General features: G+C 35.3%; 1 protein-coding gene across 1 annotated transcript in view; it reads left to right on the top strand.

The window, feature by feature from the left end:
* Positions 1-13,006, top strand: part of LOC115210932 (opioid-binding protein/cell adhesion molecule homolog) — a 967,526-nt gene that overhangs the window by 379,695 nt on the left and 574,825 nt on the right. Inside the window, exon 2 of the mRNA XM_029779720.2 lies at positions 6,970-7,076. Coding sequence (XP_029635580.1) covers positions 6,970-7,076 — 107 coding nt within the window. The remainder of the gene's footprint in view (positions 1-6,969; positions 7,077-13,006) is intronic.

The following is a 13,006-nucleotide window of genomic DNA, read 5'->3' as shown; positions in this document are numbered from 1 at the left end:
GTAGTCAACACACCCTTCAAATCGTCATTTGAATGTGTGTATGAGTGCGTGTGTTTGTGCGTGTGTTAGTATGTATTTTACACAAAAATATCTGAGTATAAGTTAAGAAATGTTGCATATATTTTGAAATTCATAATATATCACGATATTTTAAGTTATACTCATTGCAACTATGCCGAAATCTATACTGCAATATAGGACAATGAAAAAATCTGATATAGCATATTAACTAAGGACGCCGTTTACTATCTGTGTGGTTATCTCCTAGCGAACACATAGAAATTAAATGTGGTCTATAAATATTATTTCACTTAGTAAGGCATTCGACCACGCTAAAATCTAAACATCAGCAAACTATTACAGCAGGAGTGGAGGAGCAATGGCCCAGTGGTTAGGGCAGCGGAATCGAGGTTGTAAGAACGCAGTTTCGATTCCTGGCCTGGGCATTGTGAGTGTTTATTGAGCAAACACACCTAAGCTCCACGAGGCTCCGGCGAAGTGGGGTGTGACACCGCTGTACTCTTTCACCACAACTTTCTCATTCTTTCTTCTTACTTCTGCCACAAAGCAGAGGAACCATGGTGTGGTAAACTTTCAGACCCTAGTCTAGATTGCGAATCCTCTGTAACCCAGGATGGTTCAGCTCTCCACCCGTTAAAAGTCACCGTTTACGGAATGAGGATAACAACGTAGCTTTTGCGCCCGTGCAATCACCAGTCTACCGCGTCTGGTGGGTGGATCTTCAAGCAAATGCGTGTGGGTCACACGCATTCTTAGTAGTTTAGAGTAGGCTCGAATTAGAGATTATTCTTTGTGGCTAATGATGTGAGTCCTGATTGGAAGAAGAAGAAGAAGAAGAAGACAACAGCAGGAGATTTTTGGTTCGACTAATGCAACTGATATCACTTTAAATTTTCAATTTGAGAACATATTACGGTAACTATAGCGATTGACGTTATTTTTCAAACTAATATAAAGAAATACACACATAAACACATTACACACAAAAACGGAAGTAGAAACAGCATTTTGAAAAATATATGCTCATCCAGTTGTGCATATATTTTTGTCCATTAAACAATCATGATACCTGTAAATATACAAGGATAAACGTGTGTGTGTATAAATATATATGTGTGAGTGGAGGCGCAATGGCCCAGTGGTTAGGGCAGCGGACTCGTGGTCGTAGGGTCGCGGTTTCGATTCCCAGACCGGCAGGGATGGTGGTGATCCCTGCTGTACTCTTTCACCACAACTTTCTCTCACTCTTACTTCCTGTTTCTGTTGTACCTGTATTTCAAAGGGCCGGCCCTGTCACTCTCTGTGTCACGATGAATATCCCCGAGAACTACGTTAAGGGTACACGTGTCTGTGGAGTGCTCAACCACTTACACGTTAATTTCACGAGCAGGCTGTTCCGTTGATTCGGATCAACCGGAACCCTCGTCGTCGTAACCGACGGAGTGCTTCCTTCCTATATATGTGTGAGTGTAAATGTAAAATCTCGATGTACGCAGTTGAAACAATGCTACATTTAAAATCATCACCAGTCTATCGTACTAAATATATATATATATAATATATATATATATATTATATATATATATATATATATATATATATGTAGAAATCATGTTGTTATGGAATGTCTAAGATGGGCTATCGTCGTTTTGTTTTTAAAATACCTATTTCTTTACTACCCACAAGGAGCTAAACACAGAAAGGACAAACAAGGACAGACGAACGGATTAAGTCGATTATATCGACCTCAGTGCGTAACTGGTACTTATTTAATCGACCCGGAAAGGATGAAAGGCAAAGTCGACCTCGGCGGAATTTGAACTCACAACGTAACGGCAGCCGAAATACCGCTAAGCATTTCGCCCGACATGCTAACGATTCTGCTAGCTCGCCGCCTTTGTTTTTAAAATACCGTAACGGGATGAACGCCGTTAGTGCCGTTGCTCACGGGAATGGCAGACGTATTTTGCCTTCCAAATCCTTACCGTTATACGCACACACACACACACATATATATGTATAGCTCATTGAATTTGTACGAATACAGTTTCATATAGATTGTGATAAATAAATGCAAGTTTATAGACAAGATTTTAAATTACAGGGCACTGGTAAATCACACGTTTTGCACACTTTCGTTTTAGAGGGAAATACTGTTGAGACTGAAATACCGTTTGCAATTCGACAATAATATGTAATTATGTAGACGGAAAGATAATGTACCCACCCAGGTATAACATACAGATATGTGTGTGCATGTCTATTATACATGTACATACATATATGTATATGTGTGTGTGTGTGTGTGTGCATGTCTCTATGTAAGTCTGTATTGAAGTATATGTATATACATATGAAAATGCATGTGTATACATATCTGAATATAGGTTTGTATATGCGTGTGTATGTGAGTCTCTGTGTGTGTGTATGTGTGTGTGTGTGAATATGTATTTGTATGTATATGCGTGTAAATTATTGGTTTAGTAATATATCCATTCAGATGCCTGGTAGTTTTGTAAACTTAATTTCAGTGCTTAGCTAACTAATGCAATAAATATTAGACTTTCTGTGCTGTAATACACTTAGTGTACTGATATACATGCACCGATCAAAATTTATGAGTATCTATGATAAAATTGCTATCTATACCCACTGCTTCTCGTAAATATATTCAGTTTGTCTCGTTATATCGCATGCTCTTACACAGACACACACTCATCCATTCACACAAGCATTTTCCCATTTTACTCTCCCCCCCTCTTTATATTTATGTAATTTTGTCTTTATTTTTCTTTTTTGAAATACAGAATCACTTATGAATTCTCATAATTCATCAGGTGTGAGTTCATTTACAGTTTAAGTGTTTTGCTCTGTTTCGAGAGCTATAATTCCACATCGCATACTCTATTATTCTATATGCGTTGGATTAGTATTGGTTATTACATGACATGTAGAGCAAAGCATATCCGCAACAGCCAACATCGCTCCCCCAGGTTCTGTTTTATTGTTCAATAGCTTAAAATGTACGTGAGCAGTAACCCCGACGAAATCTTTGTAATTTGTTTATGGATGAACAGACATATAATTAGAATCTGTGTAGTTTAAATTACAAGATATACACACGCACGTACACACACACACACACACACACACTCACATATATATATATATATATATATATATATATATATATATGGTGTGTGTGTGCGTGTACCAACCCATATATATATATATATCCACAAAGCAAGAAGTTCAACTTCAGCATGTCGAATATATATAGTTAATTCTTTAAAAATACAGAAAAAAAGATAAAAAATAACAACGTGAGGACGTGGTACATGCAACGTATTAATAATTCGCTCGGAAAAGGAAAGAGTGGTTCTTTTACGTCTCCAGGAAATCTCTTCTTCGGAAACAGGAGAGATAGGATAGATATTATGGTGGCTGATTTGAAAAACTGATTATGCTGCTCGAGATTATAGGTGTTTTTCTTTGAGTGATTAGACTTACGATGAAAGACGTTCTAAATGTGACCATACTACATATGTGAATATTCCCCATGTTGAGATACAGTGTCTGTAACATCGCAATATTCAATGCTTGATTTCGTTCTTTCTTAGAAAGCTGGTGAACATGGTATTTCATATAGCGTGCCAATCTCCTGAACGGATGTACATGTTTGCAGACACACACACAAGGACAAACACACACACATGTATACACACGCGCGTGCGCACACACACACTCACACACACACACACACACACACACACACGCACACACACACACACATACACACACATACACATACACATATATATATATATAGTGAGAGAGAGAGAGAGAGAGAGAGAGAGAGAGAGAGAGAGAGATTGATTTTGACTTTGTCAGCAACCAACTATGATTCGAATTCAGCTGACCTCTTTACCAAATTGTCTCCACTTTTTGAATGAATTATTGGTTCACCTATTTCTTTAGGAACATTATGAGGTTTGATATTATTCAAAAGTGACAATATTTGCCCATATTATGACATTTTAACGCCATTACTGGTAAGTCGACTCTTATGGATTCAAGCCTACTTTATTCACTCTCCTAAAAAATCAACGATTCAGAACATCTGTATACGGATGAGTGACGATCGTCACCAAATGGTGTTTGTCGGAAAGGCAGCTCAATCACATAATTTTTTTGTACCAGTCTTGGTATTAATGAACGACGCGTTGCATTGTAAGTTATAGCTCCTAGTTGATCATAACCCATTTTCAAGATTTCTCTACAGATATCCGTGCTGATCGATAATGAAGCTCATTAATTGTAAATCACATCGACTTATATCACATTAACATTCTCACTTATGGTTTACACAGTACAGACCGCTACAACACAATACTTATTTTAATAATGGTTCCGTTTACATACTGGCTAAGTGATAGCCACCACCACCCATGTCAAAAGTGCCTACAGTAATAACCTGATACATCGTGTAGATATTTTAAGGTTACCATTTCATCATTCAGTTTTCATTTCTTCTTTGTATTACGTACAACCTAAGTTTTTTCACAGAGTAAGATATGAACATTTTTATGTGCATGTATGTAATAATTTGAAAATAGTCTAAAGTTATTTGGAATCAGAGAACTTGTTAAATTCATTCAAACCACTTAAATCTTTTAAAGCTTTCTTCGTGCAATTAGGACACACACGGACATCGTAGTAAAAAAATCCCTGTAAGGAATATTGCCACTGTTTCCCAGCAGACCTCATTTGAACAAATATATGATCAGAAAATGTTCAGCCTGATCATATTATCCAATATGTTCATAATGTTTTTGAATTGTGTGTTCTTGGAAGAAGTGTTATCACCGGTTTCTGTCATGTCGAGTAAGAAGTGTAATGATGCTGATATAAATAAAATAAATATATAGGTAAGAGATTAAGGGGTGTGTCGTTGCATTAACTGTGAATTACCTTAAAATTAATTTTTTGTTTGCTCATTGTCAATGGTTTCTAGTGGGAGGTTTTGCATAAGAATGAATTCTATTCTTAATTTCAGTGCTTAGCTAACTAAGAAAACATATATATTGGTTGCCATGTTTTTTCTATACTTCATGAATACGCCTGAAATAACAAAAGTATATATAACATGTTCCTTTTAAACTTTGACAAATACAGATCAATATTGACCAGATTGGAGTATGTAATCTTCCAATTCCTGGGGGAAATTGGTACCTTGTATTGATAATGTTTTGCCCCAGTATTGTTGTAGACTCAGTTACCAAAACAAATAAGAAGATATAGATAGCACAACCATCCTGACAGACCCAATAACATTTCCACTGATCCACCGGCCTCAGTACCTATGCTTTGTTGATCACAGAAAAATGAAATGCAAACTTGATTTGACAGGATTTGAAGTTAATATTATCGGAATAGGGACATATATCAAAATTCTTTCTCTCCAACGCCTTAATAAATTTTGTTTTATTATATTTTAAAATTCTGTGTTTCTTGCTTCCACCTCGTATCAAGCCATTCCTCTAAGTTGTACAAAGTAGATGGGCACCATTCATGTTAATGTATATGCTGTTCCAAAGAGTGTAGGGTGGTGTTTCATGGAAACGCATTTTCTCAATAACACATCCATGATGCGATAATGGCAGACGTGGAGCTATAAAACATTGAATTAAGGCCGTGATGATAAATACATATCTCTCGGCCTAAAGCCAAATATCCTTGTTTATTTGTGAGAAAACATTTTCCTCTTTAATATTTTATGGAGACATTTGCTATGCATAGGTTTTCTTTCCCAACTTTTCCTTATTTTTTGACAATTTTGTTGGTTTGTTTCCATTTCCTGAAAGTTATTTGCTTGTAAGATTTTACTGGACGCGCAATTCAATATAGCTTATTTCTCCTTTCGAGGTGTTTGACAATTTCTAGAAGGGAATCATGGGAGGTGAAGGTAGATATCAAGGCCTACGTTGGTAATAATATTTAGTTCAAGCTGTACCTAATGTTTAACAGCCGCCACTCTCGAAAGGTAATTCACGTTAGTCTCTGCCTCATTAAAGTACACCTTCTCTGTTACCGTCTCAAGTCTTTAAATTTCACTGCATCTCCAGTTCATACTATTGTACTATCAGTATACCAGAGTATTGGTAGTACTAAATCGGTTTGATACATTTATTTTAATCGTTGATATCATTTTTACTCTCCTATAATACTCTTTGCGATAAATATCTTTCAGGGCAGTATTGCTTTCCTTAACCTTTATTTACTGCAAGGTATCCTCCTAGATATTTAGGGCATTGCCAACCGGTATGTTTGTTATTTTGATAATCTCATTCATTTTAAACGTAGCTTTAGCATTTTATTTAAATCAAATTCTAATTTAATACTATTACGATTATTTTTGATGGTCGTGTTCTTGTTGCATGGAAAACAGAATCGTAAATCATTGGAAAAATACTTCACGGTTAATGTCTCGGTGCTGTAAGTTCTGAGTTGAAATCTCGCATGAGTTGAAACGTGCGCATGTCCTGTCATCTCTTTGGATTCGATAGAATAAAGCGCTATCGATGTACTGAGATATCGACAACATTCACTTCCTCAAAGACTTGGTATTTTGCCTAAACCAGAAAACCTTATTAGAACTCTTCTTATTACCATAAAAATCATTATTATTAGCATAATCATTATTAGCATACATAGAATATGAAGTGGTAGAATCGGCAAAGTACACACAGGTACTTAGTTATGCCACTGGTTTTCTTTGCTTAAGTCAAACAAAATACAACTTCCTCTTTGTTGTTCTTGACTCGATAAAGATATGTATCCACTTGTTGGACTGGTTTCGGTTCATTTAAATATTTTCCCAAATAATGTTTAGCTTTGTCCTTTTGGTTGCTATAATTAATTTTTCTCTTTCTTTTCATTTAATTACAGTCCTGGCGTCGGACCCCCGCTTTGATGTTCCAGTTGTAAATGTAACAGTAGTAGCCGGTGAAACGGCTGTATTACCGTGTTCCGTGGAATACCTCGGTAAATATCAGGTAAGTCATATCTTTTAGACTAATATTTGCCTGCATCAAATTTGGTCATATAAAAAGAAAAAAAGATTTTTCTTGATACATACAGAAAGATTATCAGGATGTAAAAAATTAAATACTGGAGATATAGTATATTGCGACTCCTGCCAGTTGCAGCTCTTATTCTTTATAATATTTATTAGAAGAAATTTATGTTTTAAAATGTTTTTGATATATATATTTATTTATTTACTAGCTGAATAGCGCGTCGTTCGCGGGCAATTTTTACAACAGAACGCCTTGTATAAAGTTTTGTTTATCCATGCCAGATCATGCATTCCCCAAGAGATAGGCCTATTGACCAGGACAGATTTGTAAACTTTTTCCGCAAAATATCTTCGTTGAGGAATTTTCTCTCTTTTTAAATTATTTACATGTCTGTTTGACAGTCTCACATGACCTTATTCATTAAATCGTATTAAAACTTCAGACGTTCTTTTAACTTTGGTCCTTGTAATACTTTGCTTTCCTAAGTTTGATAAAAAAAAAAATCCGCCTCCTAATGATTTTATGTTACACAGCTATCATGTAGAAAATGCCAGCTTCCAAATCCTGTTTGATTAAGATTATACCTCATTAATATTTTGCTGTGATTTTTCTGGAACAAATAGATATCAAAGTCAAATTTAACGTGGAAAATTATTCCAATTTAACAAGCTAGGTATTCTTACCACCCATTTCCTTTCCCTTCCTCGGCATTTTAAAAGTTAGTTAAGTGTATATGTAGTGTGTGTGTATGTGTGTGTGAGTATGTTTATGTGTGTGTGCATCTATCTATATATTTACGAAAGTATGTATGCAGCATCGCGTGTATATCCGTGAATGAAAGCTGTATTAACATTATTGCCATTCCATAATTGTTGCTTCTACAATGCTTTTCTCCTTTCCCTGATATCAGCCACACTCACTATGTCATCACACGTCGTCCACAGTAACACTATCTGCACCTTTCGCATTTTATCAAATAATATCCCAAACCCAATAGTGTGGCAGGGGGCATTATAGACTTTTACTGAAATCCAGTTAACCTATATTTGAACTGCATGTTAGTCTAACATGCATGCAAAGTTTTGTGGAGATTGGTTGAATAGTATAGCAGCAAGATGGTAACAGACAAATCGACAGACAGAAATTGCCATTTATGTATAAGATTTCCACTGATTTTTTTCCTATAGTTGTTCATTTGCAATCACTCAGAATAAACATTTTAGAACATAGACGACGATATATTTTTCACTTGGAGAAATTATAAGTTACAGTCTCTCCAGACAGAATATTTATGTTGTAGATTAGATACAGGAAGAGTAAAATATCGCCGGTAAGAGTTCGAAAGTATATTGAAACCTGGCATCTACAATGACTTAAATTATTTTAATTGCATATTATTCAGCAAACATATCGAGGTGCAGGCGAGTTTGCTTCTTATAAACATTTTGTTAGTAATTTGTTGAATGATACAAACATATTCTATCTTTCAGTTCTATCGTTCAATTTTTTCAAAATTTGGACTTCGACTATGATAAGCCCTGGTACTTATTCCATTGGCTGTCAGGCGGTTGTGGGAGACAAACACTCTGATATATGCACACATACATACAAACACACAGGCACGCACGCGTGCTCGCATACGCATTCCCAAACACACACGCACACAAACACTTGCACGCACATACGCACGCGCGCACACACACACACATACATACACGCAACATGCTTCTTTCGGATTCCATGCACCAAATCCAGTTATATGGTCGACCCGGGGATAGAGTAGAAAACATTTGCCCAAAGTACCACGCAAGTGAGTTGAATCCAGAACCCTGTCGCTGGAAGCAAACTTTTTGCCACCCAGCCAATAGTGTTGATGTCTTTCACACCTATATTCACGAACATGGTGTCGTTCTAGGCGATATATGAATGACATGTGTGTACAGATAACTAAGAGAACTAAAATGTGAACATTGGGAGAGTAATCACAAAGCATTAGACGTTGTGAGAGTGATTAGGTCTTCAATTTACCAGAGGAAAAGAGCGGGAGACATAACTAAAATGGGTGCGTAGCAAAGATGACATAGTGACAATGAATGACGTCTCAATTAGCACAAACTGTGATTGTACGATCTGACTGATATCACAGTTTCAATCAAGGAAATAAGAGACAGATGATGTCATTCTGTCCTACACACACATATACATGCCAAACATGATAAGAAATATTTTGCTGTTGTCAGCTGTATCGTCTGTGTTTAATAGCAATTCACAGATAGATGTGACATCAAGAAAACTATACTGGCTACAGCTACGAATCTATAGTGGTTAAGAGTGATAGAAAAGGGAAATATCAACTATGATTACCAAAATCGTAGAGTTGCATTTAAATCGTTTGTAATATCTGATCGGTTGCTTCGCTGTGGGTTAAATTCAAGCTAGCATGTTGTTTGAAGATCAGTATAGTTACATGAAAACAAAACAAAAACAATGAAGGAACTGAATGGTTACAGTAGGGGGATAAATCTATAAATGTATATAATGTTCCAATCATTTCTCCACACATTGTCATACAATTTTTAATCTATATTACCTTTAGAAAAATAAAATAAAATAATAAACGTTTCCTTCTCGAGCCTTGCGAGGCCCGTAAAGGACAGTTTCCCGGTTTCAGTGGTGTATACATTACCCATCTGGATGGGACGCAGGAGTACTCATTTTTGCCAGCTTAGTGGACTGGAGCAACGTGAAATGAAGTGTTTTGCTCAAGAATACAGTGCCTAATTCAGGAATCGAAACCACAATCTTATGTTCATGAGATCAACACCCTAACCACGTACTAAGCCACGCACCTCCACCTTTAGAACAGCATTATATTTAAGTTAGAGAATTTGCTCTAAATGAGTCCTAGTCTATTCAGAAAGGCAATGTTATCTCGTAGATAAAGGACTTTTTTTCCGGTAGCGAAAGACATTTGGCGTTTTTTCCCCAAAGGCTGGTTCCGTGGTAATACATTAGTACAATATCCGAGATTTGTCTACTATCTTCGTAGACGTATCTTTTAATGCTTGTCCACCTATTCAATATATATTGAGAGAGTTGTATGGAAGACAATAATTGTCAGCTTTGTTTTTATGGCCTGCAGAGAGAAAATGTGAAATGAACATTTTTCACCAACTTTATTACCGGACAAATACACAAAATGTTCGTGATAAGATAAAGTTTCAATTATGCTAGAGTTATGCTCAGGTCACAGGCTAAGTAATGAGTTCCCAGCTTAAGTTTAGTATTAGAGATAGTGTTAGTAATGATGGTCTACATTTACTGGGAAATAGCACCAGAACATTATTTTTTTATCGATTATTTGCTTTCAAATCCTATAGTATATTATTTCATGACAAAGGATAAACAAGCTTAATGTGACTCTATTTTAAATCTATAAAATTAATATGCCAATTCCGTGTTCATTTACTTATAAGTTTTTCATTTTGTTCATACGTTAAAATAGGCAGCATTTTGGTGGCAAATTCGAAGTATCCTATTTGTAAATTGATTATTCGCAAGTCTTACAGGAACATGCCTATTCGAATATAACAACAATTAAAATTGTTAGTATCGTGATGTCATTCATAGTTGAAGAAATTATGGAAATTATATTAAGAGTCATGATTGTATGCTGTTAGGAAATGCCTCGACAAAAGCCTTTTAAAAATTCAAGTTTGTGTGTGTGTGTGTGTGTGCGCGAGAGAGAGAGAGAGTGTGTGTGTGTATGTGTGATAAATAATATTGCTTTAAAACCATGCAATTTTAGGTTCAGTTCCATAATAAGGATGGGTTTTAAAATACTCGACTTGAAATCAAAATAAATGCTGCGCACTGGTTTTGTCCGGCTAAATCCCTTCATGCTCTCTGTCCTATGACCGAAAGAATAAAAACATTTATATATACATGGATGTGCATACACTCGTGCAAACGTACATGTATGTAATATATCTAAATATGTGTGTATGCATGCATGTATTGAGTGTTGCGCAATAACGATACGCAGTTCTATTTGATCGGTCTTCGGCCAACTGTTACCGTTAGCACCCGAGAACATGGGAATGATTTCTAAGATGCAAAAATCTATAGAGAACGTTTTATTGGCGCATGTAATGATTCTGTTTTCTGTTTATTGACAATGTGAAATCAGTTTGTCGATAGTATTTAAGATTGTTGTAAGATGCAGAGTATCTGTGTGTGTGTGTGTGGCGAATTGTTTGGGCATTGATTACTTCTGAAGGCATGTGCTTCAACTAGTACACCTTTTCTCTCGGGATTTGCAAATTCTATTTTATATTGCTGTGGTGATTTACGTGAGCTTAAAATTCAAGCTCCAAATATAAAGAATTAGGTGCATAAATATTCATACAATGATACATTCGAAAAATAAAAGTAGAACAAAATACTAACTAAAATAGGTCAATAGCATGAAATCGTACTGATATTCTAAACGATCTTCTTCTATGTGACCACCTGGAAAATATTTTACTGAATTAATAACTCCGGTTCAGTCGTTGATAGAAGATATAATACTCTCCAATTGTTAGCAATGGAAAATATGAAGAATAATTTCAGGCAATTAAGAATTACATTCTCTGCAATAACAAGATAATTTGTTAAATGACCAGGTCGTTGAAATGTCGCAAAAGGTTTTGACACTTCGTAATAGAATAAAACTTGAAATTGCATTCTTAAAAAAAAAACAGTGACTGTAAGAGCATTTATGTGTTTCTTAATTGCCTATAACAAAATTTAAAGATTGTTATATAAATATATATATATAATTGTGTATGTATGTCCGGGCGAGGGTGTGTGGGGGTTTTTGGAATTGACTGTGCATGGTTGTGTGCGTGCGTTGGTGTGTATGTTACTGCCTGATATAGAAACTCACACATACCTAAATATGCATTCATATACAAATATATATATATATATAACTCACTAGATCTCACGTTCATTATATCAATTCAGAAACAATACACAATGTTGAAGTAAGCCATAGAGTTAATATGTATTTACATTCCTTAAAATATATAACGCTCCGATAAGAAACCACCTGAGAAATTAATCACCGGTATAATGTTATAATTGATTTAATGTTATTAATTAATTTAATATACATTTGAACGGCTAATACCTAAAGCTTAACCATATTTATGCCTATATGCTCTTCGTATAATTGCGAGAGATTTTATAGTATTGGCATAAATGCATATACGCGTAAAAAAAAACTTAGTCTTGAATCATAATGGGCTTCACTTTTTATTGTTTTTCATATTAGTTTTATGCATGTAGTATATTTTATTCCTTAAGAGACACCTGTTTACCTCCAAGCTACGTTTGCTTACCATTAAAAAGAAATAAAGTCGAATATTCGTTTGTCTAAATAGTGCATAATACGAAAATTAGATTTTGTCAGGTTACAATTTATCTCAAGGAATAAGTTGAAATTCTATACTTTCAACGATAACATGACGAGACAAATATGACTCCCCTACCGTGCGACACTACTAAAGCAACATAAAATCAATTACAAGGCATATATATGTATGTGTATGTAAAAGGATTAAAATACAGTGCTCTTATATAAGTACTAACCATGGAAAGAAATATTGGCAAAAGTCTTATGCATAAGCATAAATATAATGCGAGGTTAAGAGACTCGCCAACGGATTTCTCGTGTATATATATACTAGCAGTATCGCCCGGCGTTGCTCAGGTTTGTAAGGGAAATAACTATAAAGCATTTTTAGAGAGTTATAGCCAAAAAATAGCAAAAAAATGGAAAAAAATGATGGTAAATTTTTTTTTTAGTTAAAAAGGTGGAGTTGCGTCCCCTAGACAGTTTGCTGTTTGTGTTTCTAATT

Source organism: Octopus sinensis, linkage group LG4, assembly GCF_006345805.1.
Source record: "Octopus sinensis linkage group LG4, ASM634580v1, whole genome shotgun sequence".
NCBI lineage: Eukaryota > Metazoa > Mollusca > Cephalopoda > Octopoda > Octopodidae > Octopus > Octopus sinensis.
This window is presented reverse-complemented; position numbering and strand designations above follow the sequence as displayed.